This window comes from Megalobrama amblycephala, linkage group LG8 (assembly GCF_018812025.1).
Source record: "Megalobrama amblycephala isolate DHTTF-2021 linkage group LG8, ASM1881202v1, whole genome shotgun sequence".
Classification (NCBI taxonomy): Eukaryota; Metazoa; Chordata; class Actinopteri; order Cypriniformes; family Xenocyprididae; genus Megalobrama; species Megalobrama amblycephala.
In genome coordinates this window covers 23,447,852-23,474,190 of record NC_063051.1, presented here as the reverse complement: position 1 = coordinate 23,474,190, position 26,339 = coordinate 23,447,852, and the positions used below count along the sequence as shown (strand labels likewise).

The 26,339-nt window shown below is 40.1% G+C and overlaps 1 protein-coding gene and 1 long non-coding RNA gene across 2 annotated transcripts in view; one reads left to right on the top strand and one right to left on the bottom strand.

The window, feature by feature from the left end:
- The window catches only part of dlgap4b (discs, large (Drosophila) homolog-associated protein 4b), a 165,767-nt gene that overhangs the window by 107,949 nt on the left and 31,479 nt on the right, over positions 1-26,339 (top strand). The window contains 5 exon segments of the mRNA XM_048200137.1: positions 12,776-13,267; positions 14,821-15,602; positions 17,807-18,033; positions 24,277-24,424; positions 24,892-25,132. Coding sequence (XP_048056094.1) covers positions 12,844-13,267; positions 14,821-15,602; positions 17,807-18,033; positions 24,277-24,424; positions 24,892-25,132 — 1,822 coding nt within the window. The 5' untranslated portion in view covers positions 12,776-12,843.
- Positions 1,802-2,575, bottom strand: LOC125274078. Its single transcript, XR_007186181.1, has 2 exons — positions 2,159-2,575; positions 1,802-2,059 (listed from the first exon to the last, which is right to left on the bottom strand). It is a non-coding gene; the product is annotated as an uncharacterized LOC125274078 (long non-coding RNA).

Here is a 26,339-nt window from a genome sequence, read left to right as displayed (position 1 = left end):
GTATGTATTTTGCGTATTTTATCGGTACGTTTTTCTAATGAGACTGGGTTGCAAATTTAACATGCTATAAAAAATTATCTGTGGGGTATTTTGAGTTAAAACTTCACATACACACTCTGGGGACATCAGAGACTTATTTTACATCTTGTAAAAGGGGGCATAATAGGTCCCCTTTAAATTATGAGTAGTATGTAGCAAACACACATATACACACAGGTGCAGAGATACGCCTCATGCTCACAGCAAACATGCTGTAATTAAAGGATTTCATGCTGATTTTGACATTTTGTTTCAACATTAAAAGAGAAAAAAGTGGAGACCAAAGAATTTAGTTTTTTTCTTTAATGAAAGCCTAGTCACACTTGATTAATCTCATGTCAACGGGCAGAAGAATATAGAAAAGTAGAAGGAAAAGGAGTCTGTCTTATTAGGAGACCAGCACACATTTTCTAGTCCACATGCGAGAAATGCTTCACTTGAAGTAGATAATGAGCTAATAACACATTTGACCATCTTTGACACCGTGTTCTTACCAGGCGCAATGCGATTAGTGATCAAATCTCTGTGTTAATGAGTTTTTGTCTTAACCAGCCACGAACGCGACAAGCACCAGAACAGGTTATTGGTCACTGTGTTTCTAATTTCAGTAGCGTCACACTGGCCACCCAAATTACTTTAGCTTATGTTATTGTGTTGCATGTATATGTATATGAAACATCAAATATGAATTGATTGGCTGTGAATGATTCACTTTCATTATGGGCGGAGCAGATGTAGCTATGAGCAGCGTCGGGATGTCCTCATGTAACTGTGTATAATTGATTTGTTAATGTTTGTGTATATGGTCATCTGTGTATGTGTGTATATATGTAAGAGAGAGAATATATTTGGAGCTGTGGAAATAGGGCAAAAAGCAGGACTGAAGAATGTAATTAGGACAAGGTTATTGTGAGACTTTCTCAGGGACACACACTGATACCACTCACCTTCAGCCTATCTATCTATCTATCTATCTATCTATCTATCTATCTATCTATCTATCTATCTATCTATCTATCTATCTGTCTGTCTGTCTGTCTGTCTGTCTGTCTGTCGGTCGTCAGTTGTTTTGTGTGATGATGGAGTCTTTATGTTTTTGTCTCATGTAGATGGGTAGATGGAGTCAGGGGAAAAGAGAGTGATAGAAAGTGAGAAAGAGGTGTGAGAGAGATTGGGTGTGTGTGGGGTGGTGAGGGGAACAGATGGTTTCCTCAGTCTGACTGAGATGTTTCTCTGGCAAATTGATGCTTTGAGATGATGATGAGTGTGTGTGTGTGTGTGTGTGTGTGTGTGTGTGTGTGTGTGTAGGTGTGTGCTTGTTTTCATGATTTATGAGGACACAAATTTGTTTAATGACATGGGTATTACAACGTAAACATATTTTATGAGGACATTTCATGAGTCCTCATATTTAAAAGAGCTTTAAAAACATACTAAACAATGTTTTATTAAAAATTTAAAAATGCAGAATGTTTTCTAAGATGGTTAGGTTTAGGAGTAAGGGTAGTGTAGGGGGATAGAATGCACAGTTTGTACAGTATAAAAACTATTACGTCTATGGAATGTCCTCACTTTGATAGCAAAACAAACCTGTGTGTGTGTGTGTGTGTGTGTGTGTGTTTTCAGGGTCATTTGCACAACCTGTGGTCAGGATCTGTTTAAGAATGGCTTTTTGATGAGCACCAGCTGATTGAAAACATGATTAAGAAAAGTGTCCTGCGGCTTTTGAGACGCACATAGAAGCATTTGATTTCATATTTTATTTTATAATGAAATGAACTTCAGACATTGGAATATGACTTAAGTGTCCAAGTTTTGACCGGGTAGACTGGGTCACTGTATTTAGATGGAAGTTCGGTGGAACCAGATGCTTATTACTGCATATCTGACTTTATTTTACCTCAACTTCAGAGACTTCCTCAAGGAGAGTATTGGTTTGATTTCAGGTGGTCCATCACCATGTTTTGCCTCTTGGCACCCCCTGCTGTCAGGATGAGTGAGCAGCCTGTTTTTCAGACCCCTTGATAGATAGAGACCTGCTGTTACATATTTAATAAATCTGCATTTTAAACCTGTGTGTGTGTGTGTGCGTGTGTGTGTGTATTGTATCAGAGCCCACCTGTGCTAAACACACCTCACACTCCATAGCAGATGGTGATGCTTGACCAACAAGTCTGAAAAATATGGCCTGTACACTAGAGTTAAACATTCACACTAACAATCTGTGTAGACTGCATTTTAATTCTCCAATGAACAGAGGTGTATGTTTGAAAGCAGCATCCGACTTATTCATGTTTATTAGAGTCTGAGCAGATCCTCAGGCTAAAAACAGAGGGGATGAAAAACACATCATCAGAAACACATATAGACCAATGCACAGGTCATATTTCACACCAAAAACAAAGGAAAAGAAATATGAATATTTTGCTTAAAGAATTTTGGACATTATTTTAATGCACATTATTCTTCTCTCATAATCATTATATTATATATTTACTGTATATACACCGATCAAGCATAACATTATGATCACCTTCCTAATATTGTGTTGGTCCCCCTTTTGCTGCCAAAACAGCCCTGACCCGTCGAGGGATGGACTCCACTAGACCCCTGAAGGTGTGCTGTGGTATCTGGCACCAAGCACCAGATCCTTTAATTCCTGTAAGTTGCGAGGTGGGGCCTCCATGGATCGGACTTCAGGGTCGGCGCCAGGACATACGGAACGAGGGGGCCTCGTTGTGTCACTGGGGGGGCATACCTCCACAATACACCCACTTTTAATTGAAACAACAACCATCAAGTCACCATTTAGGCTACCAGACGCAACGATACAGAGCACGAACGCTGCCTACAGCAGTCTCATAAATAATAAACGGACCAGCACTGGCTATAATCAATATCAGACAAAAAAGCAAAAAACACATCTTACCTTTAGAAAAGCTGCAGTCGACGAGTGGAGGAGTTAAACTTTCTCAGAACGAGGTCTTTCCATTCGTTGCGCATTTTCTTTGTAAGGTCCCGCTCAAACGCAAGTTGCACGAGCTGAGACTTACGTGTGTGGTTCATTGCTCGTCTGTTGTCCGTGAAAACGTTCTTGAGCACAGAAAACGAGTTCTCACACATAGCGGTAGAGGCCCCGAATGTGACAGCGAGTTTAAGTGCGGACAAAACACTAGGCATTGCTTCGAGAACTTTGTGATGTTCAGAGAGAAGTCTTCTAGTAGTCATCATCTGCTGGCTTTCCTCCTCTTTGATTCTGGAGATATATTGCTTTGCAACAATGCACTCCGTTTCCACAATGGTAGAATTAGTTAAATCCATGATGGGCTTTATGGACTTTACATCCAAAAAGGTCTCATTTTCTGGGTCAAGAGCGGCAAGTGCTGCGGCAAACTTTGAATTACGTTCACTGAAACGCACCTCAATTTCACCTAGAATATGATCCAAAGCACTGAAGTACAGCCTGCGTAGCTCCACTTTATCAATGATGTTGGCTCCAGTTGTTTCTTCAACTACATATTCAGTCAGGTTCTTGTTTACCTGTCGCCTCCGTTTTGCTGAGACAGGTGTATCTTTTGTGCTCGCTGTAACTGTGTCACAGAGAATGCAGAATTCATCTTCGCTGCGGAGATTGCGCACACATTCGGCAGCTGAAGATACAAGTTTCATCCCAGTTAAAAGGTCTGTATCCTCTCCTTGCAGAATGATATTGGCAGGATTGAGCAACAAAAGAACCTATGGCAACGATTTAATTAAAGGTTGTGTTAACTGAAATTGAACATTGAAGGATCTCAAAAGTAATGCTAAAAATCAGGCTATTTAAACCCATATTACGACTATCTTTAGTCGAACTGTTTTAACTGAAAAAATCCCTTTTCAAGTTTAAAGATGTCGATTATGGCTATAGTAAAATGTTATCAAATTGAATTGAATAATCCTTACACATTATTCATATTATGAAATAATTAGTAAAAACTTGAGCATTATAAAGCATTTTTAGATTAAGCAAAAAGGGAATGGACCATTTAGTTTATGGGAGTCGTATTCATAAATTAAAATAGTTTTAAAATAAATAAAATAAAAAGTTTAAATGTAGGCTATAATTTAAGATTTATACAAAATATTTTATTAAGCTCTAGTGTGCTTCTCATTTTAAATTCTTGATTCATATGTAAGCATTATTCAATTAATTTTGATGGAATTGTACTATTAATTGAAGCGCATAAATCTTGAAAAGGCTTTTAAAAACTAAAAAAGTATTTAGTCCATTCGTGCATTTAAAATTCATAAAATTCTATCGAATTGAAATGAGAATTGATTTATCAATTTTAAATGATTGAAATTAAAATAGCCTATATGCAAATTTTATTTTACATTTTTTAAAGAAAACTTTGAGTTGACTTGTTGAATTTTGTTATTTAATAAAATAAAATAATATTTACACACACACACACACAATTAAAATAGCCTAAATGTCTTAGGCCTACCTTGTGAATGAAATGGCAGATGAAAATGAAGCTTTCATCTGACACTTCCCTTAACAGTCCAACCGCCTCCATGCGAACTTCAGCTCCATAAGTCCTTGCAGAGCTGACATGCTCAAGAACTGATGTAATGTCCTCGAATGAACTGACGATGACGGCAACAGTAGCCAGATGGCCTGTCCACCTCTGGTCAAGTAAACGTTTGAGTCTGTCACCTCTATATTGCAGAGCAACCGTGGGTTTACGGCAAAAGTTATAAAGCGCGTTGCATATGCTGAAAAAATCTTGAATGGCTTTCTCAGCAGATAACGCATGCACAACAACTAAGTGCAGCTGGTGATTTAGACAGTGTACATACGGTATCTCCCGGCCAACTTTTTCCTGCAGAAGTCGCTGCACTCCACCATATTTCCCCGACATCACCGCGGCTCCATCGTACACTTGACTCAGAATCTTAGACGCATTCAAGCCTGCCTTGGACAGCTCTGAAAGTATCATGTTTGTGATGGTTTGTGCATCACCCGAATTTGCGATGGTCATCACAAGCAATCGTTCTGTAATTTCCAGTGTTTTTTCATTGAAGTAGCGAATTACAATAGAAATGTTTTCCATTCCAGTAGGGTCCCTGGTTCCGTCTACTTTCACAGTAAACCACGAATCGCCGATTTCTTTCACTATTGCGTCGGTCACAATGCTGCTCATTACAGCAACGAGTTCATTTTGAATTTCATGGCTTGTGTAAGTTGCATTTTTTGGAATTGTTTTCACAATTTCAGCCAACTGGGGGTCCTTCCTGATGCTGAATTCCAGTAATGACATGAACAGTCCACTCCCACCTTCATCCATATGATCAAAGGCCTCAATTTTACCCCTCAAGGGTAATTGGTTGGACACCAGAAACTCCACAACATCAATAAGAGACGACATGTAGTATCGATTTCTCTGTATTTGTTCTGCATAGAGTAGCGTCGAGATTTCTTTACCTTTATCAATTCGGCTTACTTTTTCTTTCCACATACTATAACAAGTCAAATGTTCTTTGGACATTTCATGTCTGCTGAATCCTTTATTTGTTTCCACAGCGTGTTTCCAGTCACGGAAGCCTTTGGTTGTAAAAGCTGGGTCAAGCCTAGTCCCGCTCTGCGGCTGCCCGATCTTGATCTGCGTAGCACTTCTAGCGCTAAATTTTCTGCAAGGGTAGCAGAAGGCCGCATCTGCTTTAACCGAATACTCGAGCCAATCTCTTTTCTGAAACCACGCGTGTAAAAATGATCTGGTTCTGGTGCCAAATAAGCGTGTGGGATACGAATTTAGTCTTATTTGCAAAGGCTCATCTTTTCCCAAATCATCTGGGCAAGTATCATCATCATGACTGGAAGCAGTCACGCTAGCTCGCCTACCGTCGCTCGGATGGGCCTCTGTCACTGGCCTGTCGACATCACTGGTGGTGCTAGTGCTAGTGCTAGGCATGACAGTTTTCACTGTTGTCGTCGAGGTGGTGGTAAACCATTTCCTTAAATCCATGATTGCTTGAATGATCAAGCGCGTTAGGTGTTTTAGACGAATACAGATTATTATGAATTGAATAAAGAGTAGAAGTTGACTGAAAAAAGAATACTTAAGGTCATGACGTATACAGTCATATTTCAACCAATTACATACAAGCTGCTAGTGACATAATTTAGTTAATCGCCTGTCACGAGTTTTTCATGCAAAGTTGCAAAGTTGATTTGATTCTAGTAAAACTAAATTAATTTACAAAAAATATATATATTTTTTAAATATATATAATTATATGTCAGGAATAAGAGGGCACAGTGGAACCGTCACCGTGCCTGTTGCTGAGTCTCAACGGCTGAAATCGCGCTCCGAGGCAGGGTGGTGTGCTGACTAGAGGTGAGGGGGCACAGTAACCTAGGTGGCTGGGCCAGGCCCCCTGGGGCCCCCCTGTGGCGCCGACCCTGTCGGACTTGTTTGTTCAGCACATCCCACAGATGCTCGATTGGATTGAGATCTGGGGACTTTGGAGGCCAAGTCAACACCTTAAACTCGTTGTTGTGCTCCTTAAACCATTCCTGAACCATTTTTGTTTTGTGCCAGGGTGCATTATCCTGCTGAAAGAGGCCACAGCCACCAGGGAATACTGTTTCCATGAAAGGGTGTATATGGTCTGCAACAATGTTTTTGTAGGTGGTACGTGTCAAAGTAACATCCACATGGATGGCAGGAACCAAGGTTTCCAGCAGAACATTGCCCAAAGCATCACACTGCCTCCGCACGGCTTGCCTTCTTCCCATAGTGCATCCTGGTGCCATTTGTTCCCCAGATAAGCAACACACCTGGCCGTCCATGAAAACGTGATTCATCAGACCAGGCCACCTTCTTCCATTGCTCCGTAGTCCAGTTCTGATGCTCACGTGCACACTGTTGGTGCTTTCGGCGGTGGACACGAGTCAGCATGGGCACCTTGACTGGTCTTCAGCTATGCAGCTCCATACGCAATAAACTGTGATGCACTGTGTTTTCTGACACCTTTCTATCAGAACCAGCATTAATTTCTTGAGCAATTTGAGCTACTCATCTGTTGGATCGGACCACACAGGCCAGCCATGTGCATCAATGAGCCTTGGCCGCCCATGACCCTGTCGCTGGTTCACCACTGTTCCTTCCTTGGACCACTTTTGATAGATACTGACCACTGCAGACTGGGAACACCCCACAAGAGCTGCAGTTTTGGAGATGCTCTGACCCAGTTGTCCAGCCATCACAATTTGGCCCTTATGAAACTCATTCATACGTTTGCCCATTTTTCCTGCTTCTAACACATCAACTTTGAGGACAAAATGTTCACTTGCTGCCTAATATATCCTACGAACTAACAGGTGCCATGATGAAGAGATGATCAGTGTTATTCACTTCACCTGTCAGTAGTCATAATGTTATGCCTGATCGGCAGGGGCGGATCTACCGGGGTGGCACGGGGTGGCACGGGGTGGCAACTGCCACCCTAAGAAAAAGCTTTGCCACCCCATCTGCCACCCCAAAATTATCAGAGAATAAAATATAAATGTTAGCAGTGTTTCAAGAACTACTGCTTTTCAGCAGCGGCGCTTCAATGTGATGACATAAAAAAAGACAGCGTATTGCAAAATAATGGCAAGAAAACACGTCTTTCAATAAACTGTCCATGACGGTTGCACGCAGCGCGCTCAATGTAGTCAGCTTCATTAACAAATGACTCTTATGAACCGGTTCTTTGGGAGTTAAAAACACAGCACAGCCACGTTCACTTACGAATTGTTTTCCATTTGTTCGTGAATCCGAAAATTACTGCTTGTCGGCTAACTCAGAAGTCCTCGAATTTTCGTAATTTTTTGCGAGCTGATTCACCGACCGCCCGCTCCACTTTCATCATGGATAAAGGTCTTTTTGCCATCCGACGAAACGGTAACATGAAATCAATAAGAAGATCCCGATCACAGAAACTAGTTAGGTAAGAATCTAAATCTATTTTAGCTTTTCTTGATTGCTAACACATTATAAGTGATTCAGTTGGCCCAGTTTCCCAAACCATTCACTCAGTTCTCAAAACAAAGACACATTTCTCAAAACGTTTAACAATGACTACATTTGGTAGCAAAACTGATGCTACCAAATGTAGTCAAAATCTGACACACACCAGTCAAAATCTGAGAGAGAGCTGAATGAATAATTTACAGGGGGGTTTTAAACTTACACAGTACCAGTACTTTAGATGAGGGAAATTTCACTATGTACAGTAAACTGTAGCACGTTGTACACCCTCAGACTTGTGATTGTCAACTTTCTCTGTAGCCATTTGTTATACTGTATTTTGCAGAACTGAGAAATGACTGTCTTGTGTCAGAAGACCAATACACTGCTATAGTACCTTATATACTGTAATAAAATTTGGCCAAATGTGCAGAGGATGCTGAATTTAGTTTTACTGTAATTGACAGTATACTGTATTGTGGTGCATACCAAGTTCATACATATCTACTGCCAGATCAATTTACAATAGTAAAATGAAAAAAAGGAAAGAAAAAAATCATTGCTGTATTTTACTGTATATTTATTTTTGTATAGTGTAGTAGACATTGACCTGTAAAATAATTCCAGAATCCCAGTAAGCTGTATTTTTGTTAGTGTTACATGAATTGATCTCACTAGTGTTCACTGGGCAGTGCAGTAGTCTGTGCATTTGTTAAGTTTTGTGTGTCATCTGAGGCCAAAGTTTGATGTCAGACAAGAATAAGTTTTTGACTAAAACATTTTATTTTGACATGGAAGTTTGAGGTTTGTACAAGTTGGTGCATAGTTTTGAGATTGTGTTTATAGTTGTGAGAAAATGTTGAATTGTTTCATTTCAACTAGATTAAAAAGTTTGAAAGACAAATTTATGTTGGCTTGTCATAAAGCCAACTTAAAGTCTTGTTTAAAAAACGTAAAAACTGGTCGGTTAGGCCAGAATATAGATGTTCTGGGTGATTGCTAAAGTGTTGCTAGGTGGTTGCTAGGAGATTCTGGGTGGTTGCTAGGCTCTTGCTGCAATTGCTGGGGTGGTGCTAGAGTATGTAGTTGATAGGCTGTTCTGGGTGAACACACAGACATTCCCACCTCTGTTAACAACAGAAACTCAAAACTTGTTTGCAAAAAACAAGTTTTTGTTCTTTAACTTGCACTAAAACATGTGATTTATGCCATCTGTTATGATCACCGTCTGTTCCTGTCAGTTCCCGGACTACATTACCCATAATCCTCTCTGCCAATCACCTGCACTCACTCCACCAATCACTATCACTAATCACCACACCCAGCTGCAGTACATTAACAGGACTATAAAGGACTTTCACTCACACCACCTCACCGTGAGGTCTTGTTAACTGTTGTTACATTTCTGAGTGTTCTTGATTCTTGTTTGTCTTCCTGTTTCTGATCCTGTCTGTTCCTCGTTTACGATACTCTGCTGCCAGCCCTTTGGACCCTTTGCTCTGTTTTAGATTTACGTTTGTTATCTGCCAGCCCTGACCCATTGCCTGTATCCTGACCACGATTCTGCCTAGCCCTTGCTTTTCCTGTTTGCCCCTGCTTTGACCCTGCCTGTGCGACCACGCTTACTTTTGGAATAAAGCTTGCAGATGGATCTTACCATGAGTCCCGCTTCGTTACACCATCGAAGTAACCTGTGGAATATTAATAAAACTGCTCATCTCCTTTAGTGATACAAGCTCAGACACATTTTAATTCTGTTGATGTTTTTCATATAGTGCCTTTACTTGGTGCCATGATGGATTGAAATCTTATTTATTTTGGTAATGCAATGTTTGTGAACACAGTTGTGTATGTCAGGCCATAAATCTCCAAAAACTATGCATGGGTGCTTGCTTTGGTGTTGCCACCCCTCATAGACCTCATGCCACCCCTTTGCCACCCTATAAATAATTTTCTAGATCCGCCCCTGCTGATCGGTATATATTTATGCTGGTTGTATTTATTTAGATATTAAAAAAAAAAAAGTTTTTATTACAGGCTTCATTGTCATGAAAATAATTTCACAAAACAAAAAAATCTTTTTGATCTTACAGTTTTCCTCAATTGCTTTGGCTCAATTCTCAAATGAGACTTTTTTTCTCAAAACAGTATGTTCAGATCTCTGAACAATTAGTTTCTTGTTCACATCAGATTTGAATTTCTTATTGATTTACACAAATTCCATGTGTTTTTGTGCAAAAGAGTAAGTACATTTGTCTACAATTTTCATAGTTAATAAATGCACATGGCTTGTTGATCAAAACCGATGAGTTGATTCTCAGCGAAACTGTCAAACTCTTAACAACTTCTAAACCTTCTTTCATTGTGTGATCCATCATATGTAAAATGATCCATTCAGTCATCAAAATCTGTCAGACATGTTATATTCCATAAATATTTATGACATGGAATGTTTTCTAAATTGGCAAATGGCCTGCCGTTGTAGGAATCACAATCGTATCTATGTGTCTGTATAAAGTTTATTTTGCAAGTGTAATATGCTACTGTAAGTGTAAAAATGCTACTGTAATATGAACCATTACACTTAAAAATAAAGTTTTTTCAATGTTTCTTTACAGCACCTTAGGTTCTGCAGTTGTACATAATCAATTGCATGAATGTACCAAAGCATTTTCAATTTGTTTAAAAGAATGAGAAATTGCTCTTTTGAACAAGTAGTTTTGAAAATGTCAGTTGTGATCTGAGAAATGCACCAAAGCGACTGAGAAAAACTGTAACTGTTTAGCAGATCATTTTTAAGGCTCATGGTAAATAAATGCGGGAAAATTACATTTTGAGGACACATGGTTCGGATTCTAGGTGGCACTGTATCTAAACAAAACATATGAACTGTTGAACTGTGTTGATATTGACCACTACATCACCAGCAATTTTAGTAATTTTCTCCAACTTTCAAAATCTACTTGCGTGAAAATTGCTGCATGTCATATTAGTCATATTAGACTTATGCCTAATATCTGCATTTTTAAAGTCACCATGAAATCAAAATGGATTCTTATTTCTTATTTCATGGAATATTGCAGTATTTATTATAAATGACTTATCTGTGCACATAATTATTTATTTAAATTCACGTGCCTCGTAATCTTGCATCAAAATAACTTCTCCCTCTTACAGCGACATCTCTTCTCTTCTCTGATGACAAGGGCGGGGCAACCTGTCACTCACATGAGATCCACCAATAGCAAACCACAACCATCCAATCAATTCCCCATGGACGAAAGCAAGCCCCACCCTACATTTGTTCTTGTTCCAGAAGAAGTTTCATTTGGATATACGTCACAATAGGGAAGAAAAGACTATCGCAACTTCCATTTCATGCTGACTTTAACTACATTTAGATATTTTTATGTTTAACAAGATTTAAAATATTTTTTGCAGTGTAAGTGTGTGCGTTTTGCAGGAAACAGCATGTTAAGCTCTTTTTTTTTTAGTCATCTTCTGAGATTTAATGACCTTTTCTCTGCTGTTCCATCACCTGCCTTCATCTGTGGCTCCTGCGGTTGTTTTGCACTCAGTTCAGCTGAAATCACGCGCCTCCTCTCACAGGAAACATGTTGCTTTGTTTGTATGTCCCGCTGATGGGCGGCTCGGCTTCAACTGTCACGTCTGTCCACTTAACCCTTTGTTTTTCTGTGTCTCTCACTCATGTCTCCTGCCGTCTGTGCCGTTTGCCGTCTCTGGCTGCTCTTTCATATCTAGATACTGAGGCAGGATTTTGGTCCCTGTAAAGCTTAAAGCTCATCTCCTGAAGGCAGGTTTTGCAGGAGTGACAGCACGGTGCAGACGGTCTGGGCAATCAAGCGCTTCAATCCGATTTACCTCCATGAAGCCCGTCTGTGAGCACAATCCTGGCATGTGATGAGAGAGAGAGAGAGAGAGAGAGAGAGAGATGGGTTTTGGAAAATTTGTGTCACTTATTATACCACAATCATTTTGACTGTCAAAAGGAAGAATAAAACTATACAGGAAGGAGTGACTTTATGAAGTGTGTGTGTGTGTGTGTGTGTGTGTGTGTGTGTGTGTGTGTGTGTGTGTGTGTGTGTGTGTGTGTGAGAAAGAGAGAGAGACCGAAATCAATGTCCAGGACCCCTTTAAAGGCCTGTTTGAGGGTCAAGACTTGGGTTTAGGGATAAGGTTATAATTAGGTTAGGGGTAGGTTTAGGGTAAGGGTTCAGGTTAGGCACTTAGTTGTGATAGGTAAAGTTATGGTAAGGAGCTAGAGATTGCATTGTGGCTAAGTACAATGTACAATATTTTACTTAAGTAGATTATTGGTTTCTTTCAATGTAAAGAAACTGTGCGGCTTTCCGTTAATCATACATGTCACTCTGTGTTGAAAACATGCCAATCTATCAAAAAAGACAAATAATGTTTAGCAAAGCATCACTATTAGTAGTGTTCATAAATGTTTAATACCCAGCAACCAAAAACTCTTTAAAATAAATGCAAAGGTCTATGTTTCTAAACTGGAAAAAAAAACATTTGGTTTACTTGATTTACTTGGAAATAATTTTCACTCAGAAATTGCTAGTAAATTTTACAAATGATTATAGAAAAACTGAAATAATATTTTAGTATATTATAAAACAAACTCCAATAATCCTTGTTTTACAACCTTGAACAATCATCTTTCACCATGTATATTCTAATTCTGTCTCTTGTCTGCTTTTCTCCAGGGTTTCTGTTTCTTCCCGGTGGGCTCATGCTCCTCATCTAGGGTGGGGGGGCATCGCCCCATTCTGCCATGAAAGGCTACACCCCCCAACGCACCCGGCACCTGTCCAACTGCGAGCCGCCCCGTTCTCCCAGTCACCTGGACTCTCTGTACCACCCGTCTGCGTCCTCCACCCTTTCTCATACCTCGTTCCCCGTACCAGCAGCCATGGACCACTACGGAACCCTGGACCCGCACCACTTCTCCCCGTCACCCGGCCCGGGAGGTCTTCCGCCCGACTGCCTGATGCCCCTCAACAACCAGCTGTCCTCCAGCAGCACCTTCCCCCGGATCCACTATAACTCGCACTTTGATCAAGGGGAGTACGGTCACTCAGCAGCCGATAGTATTGGGGGAATCAGCACAGGGACGCTGGGGACGTCTATGTCCATGGGAATGGGTCTCGGAGTGGGACGGACCGCCATGATCACCAGCGGATCTGCAACTATATCGGGTAAAAAAATTGAAGGATTGTCTTGAGCAGGGCTCGACAATTTTTGAAGGGGCAAGTGAAAGAGAATTTTACTTGCCCGACCGGATAAGTGGCCTGATTAAAACATAAATAAAAAAAAAAAAATACTAAGGAATCACCAAAACATGAGAATGATTCTGATTTTATTACATTTAGTGTAAGAGGCGGTTGATAGCAAATAATATATAGTGTACTGATTGTAAGGTTGTGCTGTTGAGGCTCACTCAGCTTCCAGAGGAAAAATCTAAACAAATGAGTGCAGCAACTCAGTTAACATACTGCGGTAAAAATTCAAAATGTGGAGTTTTTATTTATAACATATGTGTCATCCACCAGCTGGAGTGTCCTTAATCTCCACCAGAGGGCACTCCTTCCTAGTCCTTTACCATTGCATCACTAACTACGTTTCCCATAAACCTTTGCCTGGACTCAGTATTGTGTGACTACATCCACCTGTGCATTATTACCTTATTAACCCGGCCTATAAAAGCTGTGTGTCTTTCAGTCAGTCTTTGTCATTCATTGTCTTTCTGAGGATGTAGTGTATGTTTTGCCCTGTGTTCCTAGTGTTCTGGATTCCTTGTTCAAGTTTGGATTATCTCTTGTTTTATTAAGTTTCTGTCCGCATTTGGACCCAGCCTCTCCTCTTCCCTGCCTTGACTACATTACAATATGATACAACATCACACAATGATACAACACTTATGATACAACAACAGTTTAAGCAACATCACATGACCAAGAGTGCTGTTTTCCAGAATACCATCACGATTGAAAATGACACTGATTTCATACGACAGTTCAATAAACAAGTCGTTAATATTAAGTCACTTACATTATAGACACAATTTCAACAGCGAAAATAGTTCCAAACAAAGATCACAGGAAAACTATAGTGCATCTCACAGCAACACTCAACCGTGTTTTCATTACTGAATGATTCAGCATTTTGAACGAATTGGTTGAGTCAAAGATTCAATGACCCATTCATTAACAACTGCCTCATTCTTGAATGAATCCGCTGTTTGAACAAATATATAACATAACAAATATATAACATTATTGACATAATGTCTCACTCATTAAGACGGTCACTTGCCTCCATCTACTTGTGGTTTAGTTTCATGTTTAAATGTATTTTTCCCCAACATTTCTTATTTGTATTGGGGGAATGCCATTTATAAAGGTAAAAAAAAAATGCCCCCAGGGTAAATATCAAAAATATGTAGATTTTAATATGTCAAAGCTGATTGAACACTGATGAGAATATTGCTTCAGAATAAATTATATTTACACTACAAAAAATCCTGTTTTTTCCAGACAAACTACTCCAAAGGACTTAATGTCGAGCCCTGGTCTTGAGAAACTTTTATAAAAGTTGATCTGAGAAGCAAAATTGTCTTCTACAGGTCTTATTTCAAAAGCTTTTTATTAAGACTTTTTTAAAGATAAATTTTTATGTTGATTACGATTAATGTGAATAAGATCCAGAGTTTTTTCCTAATTATCGACTCTCTTGCTCTTTTGGCATTTAGGGGCAGGAAAGATGAACCGTTTGCCACCCAACCTCCTGGACCAGTTCGAGAAACAGCTGCCAGGGCAACAGGACGGCTTCAGCACATTACAGTTCCATCGCAGCACCGCTGTGACAACGACGAAACAGCAACAACAGCAGCGCACGGACAGTCCGGGAAAAATACGCTATTTAGTTCACTCTGTCCAGAAACTTTTTGCTAAATCTCAGTCACTGGAAAACTCCGCCATCAAAGGTAACATGAACGGTCGCAACAGCAGATCATCAGGCAGCGACGACAAACATCATCGGAGTAAAAGCAAAGACCGGGCGAAGAGTGAAGGAACGGCCAAACGGAGGCCACGTTCCAATATGTCTGGATACTGGAGTTCCGACGACTTGGACAGCGATATAAGTAATTATAGAAACCCCATGGCCATGATGACTTTGGGCCGGCAAGGGGTGGGATCCGGACCGGGGCCGGATGGCCAGGTGGCATCCAGGTACTTCATGCAGGGCTACAGCACTATCAGCGAGCACACGCTGAAATCTTCAAAGAGTAACAGTGACCTAAAGCATCAGGGGCTCCCAGCACTCCCGGGACCTGGTGGTGGAGGAGTCGGAGGAGGGAGAGGGCCGATTTTTGATGGGAACTTTGGTAAAGGGGGACCTTGGTCCACGCTAACGTTAGGACCCACAAGGCAAATGTGCCAGAAGGGCTCGGCCACACTGGATCGCACCCTGCTGAAGTCCAAGTCCGTCCAGCAGGATCTGGGCTGCCACTTCCTGCAGGTGCGAGGGAGGGTGAGTGCATGAAACACAGTTATTGTGTTGCTGTGGTGGTAGCAAACCTCAGTAGACAAGGGGGCGATAGAGCGTCATTGTTAAACCCAAAGCATACAGCATTTTTAACCCAAATGCTTAAAGGTGCCCTAGAATCAAAAATTGAATTTACCTTGGCATAGTTGAATAACAAGAGTTCAGTACATGGAAATGACATACAGTGAGTCTCAAATACCATTGTTTTCTCTTTCTTGTGTAAATCTCATTTGTTTAAAAGATCTCTGAAGAACTGGCGAATCTTACTTAACAGTCAGGATCATTAATATGTATGACCCCAATATTTGCATATGCCAGCCCATGTTCAAGGCATTACACAAGGGCAGCCAGTATTAACGTCTGGAGCTGTGCACAGCTGAATCATCAGACTAGGTAAACAAGCAAGAACAATAGCGAAAAATGGCAGATGGAGCGATAATAACTGACATGATCCATGATTACATGATATTTTTAGTGATATTTGTACATTGTCTTTATAAATGTTTTGTTAGCATTTTGCTAATGTACTGTTAAATGTGGTTAAAGTTACCATCATTTCTTACTGTATTCACGGAGACAAGAGAGCCGTCGCTATTTTCATTTTTAAACACTTGCAGCCTGTATAATGCATAAACACAACTTCATTCTTTATAAATCTCTCCAACAGTGTGTAATGTTAGCTTTTGCCACGAAGCACAGCCTCAAACTCATTCAGAATCAAATGTAAACATCTGAATAAATACTATACTCACATGATCCGATGCATGCATGCAGTATGCATGACGAACATCTTGTAAAGATCCATTTGAGGGTTATATTAGCTGTGTGAACTTTGTAAACACACTGTATTATAGTCGAGAGCTCGGGGGGCAGGGAGCGCAAGATTTAAAGGGGCTGCAGCCTGAATCGGTGCATAGTTAATGATGCCCCAAAATAGGCAGTTAAAAAAATTAATTAAAAAAAATCTACGGGGTATTTTTGAGCTGAAACTTCACAGACACATTCAGGGGACACCTTAGACTTATATTACATCTTATAAAAACTGGTTCTAGGGCACCTTTAAATCCCCTGATATGCTCACTGCAAAGTTCATTTTCTTATGGGTAAAAAGAAGATATACCTTTGCAATGGTATACTGTTATTGAGCATCCCAATGCTGAAAGCAGCATTAAGTTGAATATGTAAACATGTGCTGCACGCTTTCTTCTCAATAACAAAAACAAAACAAAAATGACAGCAGTGAGAAAACAGCAGTGAAGAAAGCATCTGATCATAGGGATGTGGATATGTTTGCACCAGCTCTGTGATTCAGCACTACAGTCACATTTCTTTATACAACTTTATACAATAGATTGCTTTAAAGTATTCAGCTTTATGGTATTAAACATGAAAAAACAGTGTCAGTGTTGCTTTCAGTTGGAAGCACAACATCAGTTTCTACTATAAAGCGGCTCTCCAGTGCATGCATGTTTTTACTCGTGGATGTCCTATCTCGATGGACTGACCAGAAGAAATGAACAGGAGAAGATTTCCATGTCAAAGAAGGCGGAGCCTCAGGGCCAAACCTACTATTACGTCATCACCAGGAACCAATGGTAGTTCAAAGGTGTTTACCAGCCAGAGCAAACTTTTCTGGGGTTCTTTTCTCAAAAGCATCATGAGCAAAGTTGTTTATAGAGTAGTTTGGTTCTACAATCTACTTAGGCTTATGATGCCCAGCCCTAGACAGTTCGCTTTTGCAAGCTGTTTCAAACTCCAAACACACTTTGTTGTAGCCCAATTTTGTTCGAAATTGTGTCACGCTAGTTCGTTCTTCGATTTCACTTGTGTATCGGGGCTTTTGAGGCCAATTCTCACTGTACTGAGAGACGCTGGTCAACACATGTTTGTGCTTTTTGCTGTTGGTTGGCATTTGTTTTCAACAATTGAATGTTGAATCGCCGTTTGTTGGGTTTAGGTTTTGGAATGTCTGAGATGTTACATACTGTAATCTGGTGACTCACCAGACCAACAAAATGACCATGAAGTACAACAGTGTACATAATTGGCCTACATAAAACACTCAAGAAAATAGTTAAATGGACATCGCAAATCTACAGCAAATTCTGGTCGATAAATCGGATGGGCCCTGAGCAATCTATGTGCATCTACAGTGTTTGTCTGATGGTGTTTTTCTGGTGTTTGTTCAGATGCCCTCCACCGGTGATTGGACAGGGACTCTGGGCAGAAGTGGGCCCATGGGTGAGATCCCCTGTAGACGGATGCGTAGCGGCAGTTACGTGAAAGCCATGGCCGACCTTGAGGATAGCGACGACTCCGATGTGAGTCCAAAACCCTCACCGAAAAGCACCGCACGGAGGCAGAGCTACTTACGCGCAACACAGCAATCACTAAGTGACCAGTTCCCTTCAAGAAAGTAAGTGAATATGTTTAATAGACACACATATTATTTTTCTACTCTTTACAAACTGTTGTAAATTAAAACATTAATACACTGTATGCAAAATGCTAGCGACCCGTTTCTGTGCCGAAGGCTGGAGATATAATAGGGTACAAACACGGAAACACACACTGGTTGTCTGTCAAGATGCCAAAGACTGCGTCTGAGGTGTGAGCTGCATTATGTCATGCCTTCTGCAGCCGGATGAGTTAAACTGTGTTTATTTCTCTCTCAAACACACTCAGAATCCAGCTGTGCTTGTTCATGTGCTAGATTAAGCACAGCTAGTCTCTCTCCCTCTCCATATGCTGTACTTCTCCACAACCTTACTGCTGTTTACATGTAATAAAGAAAAAGACAAAAAAGCACCTTTTTGCTCCTAAAGAGCAATGTTGCTATTTTCATTAAGTCTGCATTGTCACCATCAACCAATTGTGATTTTTTTTCCACAGGTATCTGATACATATCAGATCACAGTATACTGATCGCAAAAACACATATGAGATGTTTTGAATAAATTGTAAAGTATTTATTACATTGGTTGTGCTTTATTTCATGACGTTTTATTAACAAAGTTTGTTAGGAGTACGTTCAAATGATCTACCCAATCAGCATAAGAGGAGGCCTATAAATATGTAGCCGACTCACCTATGTTCCTTGACAGTTTTTCTGCATTTGGCCCCACTCTATGTTCACAACATGTCCGAAACCGAGCTCTTCATGTTTGATAAAGAATCTTTGGTCCTCGAGGAATATTTGTCACAATCCTCTGGCCTAAGGAGCAATTCTCCTCCGCCGTCAATCCCTCGGCTTTATCTCGCGGGCGTCAGCCCAAACAAATGGGTCCCTGCATGCTGAGGCGAAACATCTGCAATTTCCTTTCACGTCTTTCTCTACTCCAGCCCATAAAATCATTCCTGCCATAGAAAAATGGACAATAAGGCCCATCGAGCATAACGCCCTCTTCCCGCCTAAACAAGTCTCTTTTGAACTTCACTAAATGAATGCGTGTGTGCCACTCAAACCAGCAACAGATAAAGGAACAAACAATCATCTAAATGAGACTGTATTTTGCTGTTTGATGATCTTCCCCCTACCAGTGGCCTACAGCTTCTTCAGCAGACTCTAGTCTGAGGATGCCTCCGCTAGCGGTGCAGGCCCAGTTATCAGTCTCAAAATCTCTTTTTTGTCCTTGGCCTACGGCTCCAACCACGGACCCTAGCGTGAGCCTGCCTAACAGCACAGGCTTAGATGGCCTATTTTCCACCCCAGCTTTCTTCTTCCTTTACCTACCCCATTAAAACCCAAGGCCCAGGGGCCGACCCAAGCATGAGACTACCTCCGCAAACAACTTTGACCCCTGAGCTTCCCCCTCCTAACTCCGTTCCACAGGCTAGATCGTCATTTTCCCTCTGTTCTGCAACACAGATGCCCATACCACTGAATGCCTGAATCGCTTTGATGGCACCGCCCTTTGTCGCCAGCAACATCACAGCACAGATTTTATCAGAAATTCAGGCTGCTCCAGAGGCGGACCTAACCCCAATCCCAGTTCCTCACTATTCAGAGTTGATCTTCCTATAAATCAACCACTAAAACATCTGCTCGACACATCGCCTGACTCCATCCTCCTAGCTGTTTCCCCTAGAACACTCTAATCATACCTGACCGCATGGAGAAGTTTTAAGTCATTCCATATCTCATACAATTTGCCGTTTCTCGATTTTTTCCTGCTCTCCATCACCTCATTTATTTCTTATCTAAACAGCATCAAAAACCTCCAAGCTGGTTCCATTAGAGGCTACTTAAGTGGGATCCAATTCTTTAACAAATTAATTCATGGCTCAGTTTCCCCCAAGATAAATGACGCACAGACCTCCCTCCTTATCAAAGGTATTCTGAGATCTCAACCTACCGAGTTGATCCCAGTTGATGATTTCTCCAGCCACTCATTTCATATAGGGGCAGCAACCACAGCGGCTGCCATGCGAGCCCTCCCATTCAGGTGGTTGGAATCACGTACACCCTGTTGGCCTGCCGGCGGGGCTCACCCATTCGATGGTGTGAGATGGTTCCCGTCAAATAATGCGTAGGCTTTTCAGTTGGGTGACTGGAGTCTCATGCGCCCTTCCGGCCATGGTTGGAGCCTGCCCGTCCAATGCTGAGAGCTGCAGGCTTCCATCAGACACTGCATGGGCCCTCCTGGTTAGGCGGTTGGAATCGCTTGTAACACCCGTTGACTGCCGGTGGGGCTCATCCATCCGTTGGCATGAGCTGCAGGCTCCCGTCGGATGTTGTGTGGGCCCTCCTGGTTGCACAGTTGGAATCACTCACACTGCCGTTCATCTGGCGAGGCTTACCTGCTGCAAGCTGCAGGCTCCCGTCGGATGCCGTGTGAGCCCTCCTGGTTGGGTGGTTAGAATCACTCACTCCCTATTCGACAGCTGGCAGGACTCGTCCGTCGATGCTGTGAGCTGCAAACTCCCATTGGATGCCTGAACAAGCTCCTCCCCACAAACACCACTTTGCCTCTTCATTGCACACATTTTTGGGGGTTAGTTAATAAATTCCCAGCTGCTGTCCCAAGTTCATTGGCTTTTTTGGAGGGTTTGGGTGACATTCCAAGCTCTGAGCCCTCCACCAGACAGCACCAAATACGCATTCTCTTTTACTCTATCTAATCATTTGTAAGTGTGAACTTGTGAAAAGATGTTTTATTAACAAAGTTCAGGAGGAGCATATTCAAATTATCTACCCAATCAGCATAAGAGGAGGCCTATAAATATGTAGGCAACTCACCTATGTATGTTCCTCAACAGTTTTTTTCTGCATCCCTCCACCACCCCGTCTCTTCACACTTGCCTGGTTACTATCCTAACCAAAGATACGGGGGAGTACTCTGGGTTTGGGCGACATTCCGAGCTTGGAGCCCTCCCCCAAACAGAACGCCAAATACGCATAGTCTTTTACTCTATCTAATCATTTGTAAGTGTGAACTCATGAATGCTGATTTAAATAAATATTTGCATCTGTGCAAGATGAATCTTATTGCTTTATTAAAGGTGCCCTAGAACTGAAAATTGAATTTACCTCGGCATAGTTAAATAATTAGAGTTCTGTACATGGAAATGACATACAGTGAGTCTCAAATACCATTGTTTTCTCCTTCTTATGTAAATTTGATTTGTGCAAAAGACCTCTGAAGAACAGGCGAATCTCAACATAACACCGACTGTGACGCAACAGTCGGGATCATTAATATGTACTCCCCCAAATTTTGCATATACCAGCCCATGTTCAAGGCATTAGACAAGCCAGTATTAACGTCTGGAGCAGCACACAGACTTTATGCAGGTAAGCAAGCAAGTCAATAGCAAAAAATGGCAGATGGAGCAATAATAACTGACATGATCCATGATATCATGATATTTTTAGTGATATTTGGAAATTGTCTTTCTAAATGTTTCGTTAGCATGTTGCTAATGTACTGTTAAATGTGGTTAAAGTTACCATTGTTTCTTACTTTTCATTATTAAACACTTGCAGTCTGTATAATTCATAAACACAACTTCATTCTTTATAAATCTCTCCAACAGTGTGTAGCATTAGCTTTAGCCCGTTAGCCACACATAGGCTACTATCAAACTCATTCAGAATCAAATGTAAACATCCAAATATATTCTATACTTACAAGATCTGATAGGCTGCATGACGAACACTTTGTAAAGATCCATTTTAAGGGTTATATTAGCTGTGTGAACTTTGTTTATGCAATGTATTACAGAGTTGTGAGCTTGGGGGCGGGGAGCGCGAGCATTTAAATGGGACGTGCTCTGAATCAGCGCATTTATAATTATGCCCCAAAATAGGCAGTTAAAAAACTGAATAAAAAAAAAAAAATCTATGGGGTATTTTAAGCTGAAACTTCACAGACACATTCAGGGGACACCTTAGACTTATATTACATCTTGTGAAAAAAGCGTTCTATGGCACCTTTAAGGTACTAAGACCCTAGTGTTATTTTAGTAAAACTACATATTTTACTAAATTTTAATCTATTTATATTTCAGCTTTATTTCAATAATCAAAAACTATGATTTATAGTTTTAGTTTTATTTAACAATAATAAAACACTGAAACACCCTACAAATAGCCTTAATATAATTTTTACACTATTTTTTAGGTTTTGTGATAAAGTATGACTGGGACATGTTTTTGTGAGATTGACCTTAATACCTCTTACCTTCCTCTCCTAACCCTGATTTAGGCTGTGTTCCCAATGATATACTAGCTTATTGCTTACTAAATAGTATGCAGTATACACTGTATTCTGATTGCTATTTTTAATAATAGTGAATAAAACATTTAAATTATGTAAACATTATAAAACTTTTAAAAAAGTAAATGAAACAATATAATATTAATAATGTTTTTAAATGATTCGGAAATCACAGCTGGTTCATTAATCACATTGCATTGTGAGCAAATATAGTATGTTATTCAGAGATTCAATGCATACAGAAAATGTAAATATTTCACAGTATACTTACTTTCTTGTGCTGAAAAATTAAGAGTAGTATGTTAGTATGCTGTTCTGAACATAGCCTTTGTCTCTCTGTGTGTTTTCACCATTTATGAGTTTCCCTTTTTTTGTATTTTTTACTCAAAATGACTCAAAGTTCTTGGTTTGAAGCCACACCTCTTCTATTCAAAGCACCTCCCACTTTCTCTACTATATAAAGCTCCTCCCCGTTCCCCACTCCCATCTTACCCTATAACCCTGCCTTCTCTCCAGCCGTCTGCTGGACTACTCCATGCTGCAGGGGGATCTGGAGGCTCTCTGGTCCCCCCTCCACAGCATTACTACCCTGCAGCAGATCGGACGCTCTGTCAGGTCAGTGCAGTGACTGACCGACTGCTGCTCCTCACTGACCATACAAAGGAGTCGTCGCACCAGCACTGCTTTCTCGAACTCCTCTCAAATTAGGAGTGCTGATTGAAAACTGGTTTGCTATTGGCCAAGACTCATTCTTTAAACAGTTCTCCTACTCTGAGATGTTTAGTCTCTGAAGTTGCTTTCTCCATACTGCCCATTTGTGCACAAGTGTGATTTAATGTTGGGATTTTGGTTGCACTGCACCATTGCAGACAAATGAGATTTGGAGCGATAGAGAGAAAGCATCCTCAGAGTTTGTAAGCTCTGCTAATTCTCATCCTAACTGCTATATCTCTGATTGGACGTTGAATGGAAACGGTACTTTGCTGATTGGTCATTAGCAGTATCTCTTTTAGAAACTGGTGCAGCAATTTTCAGGTCTCATGTGGTCACCAGACTAATGACATCAATCAGCCTGGATGGATGGATGGATGGATTGATTGGATGGATTGGATGGATTGGATGGATGGATGGATGAACAGATGGATTGATAATTTTTTTAAACAGAAAACTGAAAAGATGAAATCATTTCCTAATAAATAAATGTTTCTTCAGTAGTGTCATTACAGCTTCACCATTTCCATTTGCTTTTTGTGTAGTAGATCAGGGGTTTTCAAACTTTTGGATGCCATGGACCCCAAATATGATTATCCCCATGCGAGGGACCCCCATTCTTAAATTTAAAAGGCATCTATGAAGTTTCTTGTATAAAAAATGCAATTTATACTGTGAAAAACAATAATAATATTACAAATATGTCAAAATATTATTTGGAAAATATTTAGGTTCTATTAAGTTACATTATTAATATTTTTTTGTACTCATTATAGTACTGTAGTATCAGATTTATTTATTTAAATCTATTTGTTTTTATTTATTTGTCTATTTATATATTTATTTATTATTTTAATTTATTTTATTTTACTTTTTTATTTATTTGTTTTAATCTAATCTCATTTTTATCTGATTAGTTATTTGTATATGTATTTATTTACTCATTTATTTATAATTTATTTTAATTCATTTATTTATTTCAATCAAATTGTTTATTTATTTATTTAAACATTTTTACATATTTAAATCTTTCCCTCTTTATTTATTTACAATGTTTTTCTCTAAACATTTCCATGGACCCCCTAAGCACCCCCTTGTGGCCCCTGAGGGTCCCCTGACCCCAGTTTGAAAACCACTGAGTTAGACTATAGAGTGCTCTCATCTGACCGTTCTCTCATCTCCTGCCTGTTCTCTTCTCTCTGTGACCCCTCTCCCCTTCCTGTCCTCAGTTGTCTTCCTTCTCTGCGGGAGTTCTCTGGGAATCGCAGTCTGGATAACCTGGACTGCATCGGAGGCAGTTCTCCATTCCCAAACTGGGATGATGATGACTTCAGTCAGGGCTGCAGCACTCTCGGACGCGGCAGCTGCATCAGTCAGGTCAGACGCTCACATGAGTTAATTACAGGACAACAAATGCGGCTGAACATGAGTTCACCTTTACACAATGACACTGACTGAGCAGAAAATCCTCTGAAGCATCATAATTACATATATTATGGTGGAGCATAGAAATTAATACTCAATAAAAAAAGCAATTTGCACGGAAAATAATGACAGTCTTTCTGTTAAATAACTTCATTAATGAGCTGATTTATCTGTGTGTCACTTGTGACCTTTGAGATTATCACTGCAAAAGATAAGAAACCTTGGATACAAGCATCAGCTAAATGGCTAATTAGGAATTGAACAGATAAAAAATGCTCTAGTCTCATGTGGTTATCAAATGTATGCACACACATTATGAAATACTGCAGCTAGTGATGCTATTGTGAACATAGCCAATCGCACCATCACTGTTCTTTTTCAATTATGCCAACCCACATCACCTGCCGCTGTCTCACCAGATGCGAGACATGGAGTTGAGCCGGCATTATGGAGATGAGTTGGAAGACATGCATCCTCACTCACGATGCAATGAGCCTCCCGATATGCCTATGCCCACATGCTTCCGGTCCCGTAGCCATAGTTATCTTCGTGCCATTCAGGCTGGCTGTTCACAAGACGATGATGACACAGCATCAATGGATTCTGACTCACCGCCGCCCACCACAACAACAACAGTACGCACCTACAGCAACAGCACCGGTGAGTACCACACACATCAGATGAGCATCACCTACAGACTGACCACTGAAATGAATAATAAAGCACCTCTGGATTATTTCCATTACAAAAAGGAGAGAACATTACAAAAGAACTGAATTTCAAGAATTTATGCCTCTGTTAATATTGAACATGCAACGTTATATTTAAAAAATAAATAAATAAAGGATGGGTCATGTTGTTGATCTAATAACACAAAATAAGCATAAGTGGAATAGTTTGATATGCAAAAGTCAGTTGTTGTATTTTAAGCACTTTTTATTTTTATTATATGCATTTATGTAGGAAATAAAGTTTTTTATTACTCAAGTGAATATTTCTAATATAATAGAAAGTGAATATTGAGTTGATTTTTGAAAGTTAAAGGGTTAGTTCATGCAAAAAATGAAAATTCTGTCATTAATTACTCACCCTCATGTCATTCCAAACCCGTAAGACCTTTGTTCATCTTCGGAACACAAATTAAGACATTTTTGATAAAATCCGATGGCTTGTGAGTCCTGATTTGAGAGCAAGTTCATTTAGATTTTCAAACGGCCAGAAAGGTACTAAAGACATATTTAAAACAGTTCATGTGACTACAGTGGTTCAACCTTAATGTTATGAAGCGACGAGAAAAAAAAAAAAACGAAATAATGACTTTATTCAACAATATCTAGTGAAGAGCGATATCAAAACACTGCTTCATGAAGCTTTTAATCTTTATGAATCTTTTGTTTCAAATCAGTGGTTCGGAGCGATCAAACAATCTCAAACTGCCAAAGTCATGTGAACCTTCATGAAGGAGTGTTTTGAAATTACCCATCACTAGATATTGAATAAAGTTGTTATATTGTTTTTTTTGGCACACAAAAAGTATTCTTGACGCTTCATAACATTAAGGTTCAACCATTGTAGTCACATGAACTGTTTTATATATGTTTTTAGTAGCTTTCTGGGCGTTTGAAAGTCTAAGTTAACTTGCTCTGAATGCAGGCCTTACGAGCCATCGGATTTTATCAAAAAATATCTTAATTTGTGTTCTGAAGATGAACAAAGGTCTTATGGGTGTGGAACGACATGAGGGTGAATAATTAAAGAGAATTTTCATTTTTGGGTGCACTATCCCTTTATAGTCTGTGTAAAGGCAATTCAGAGATTTGTTTCTAAACACATTATAAATATTACAAATGTATTGCTGAAAACACGT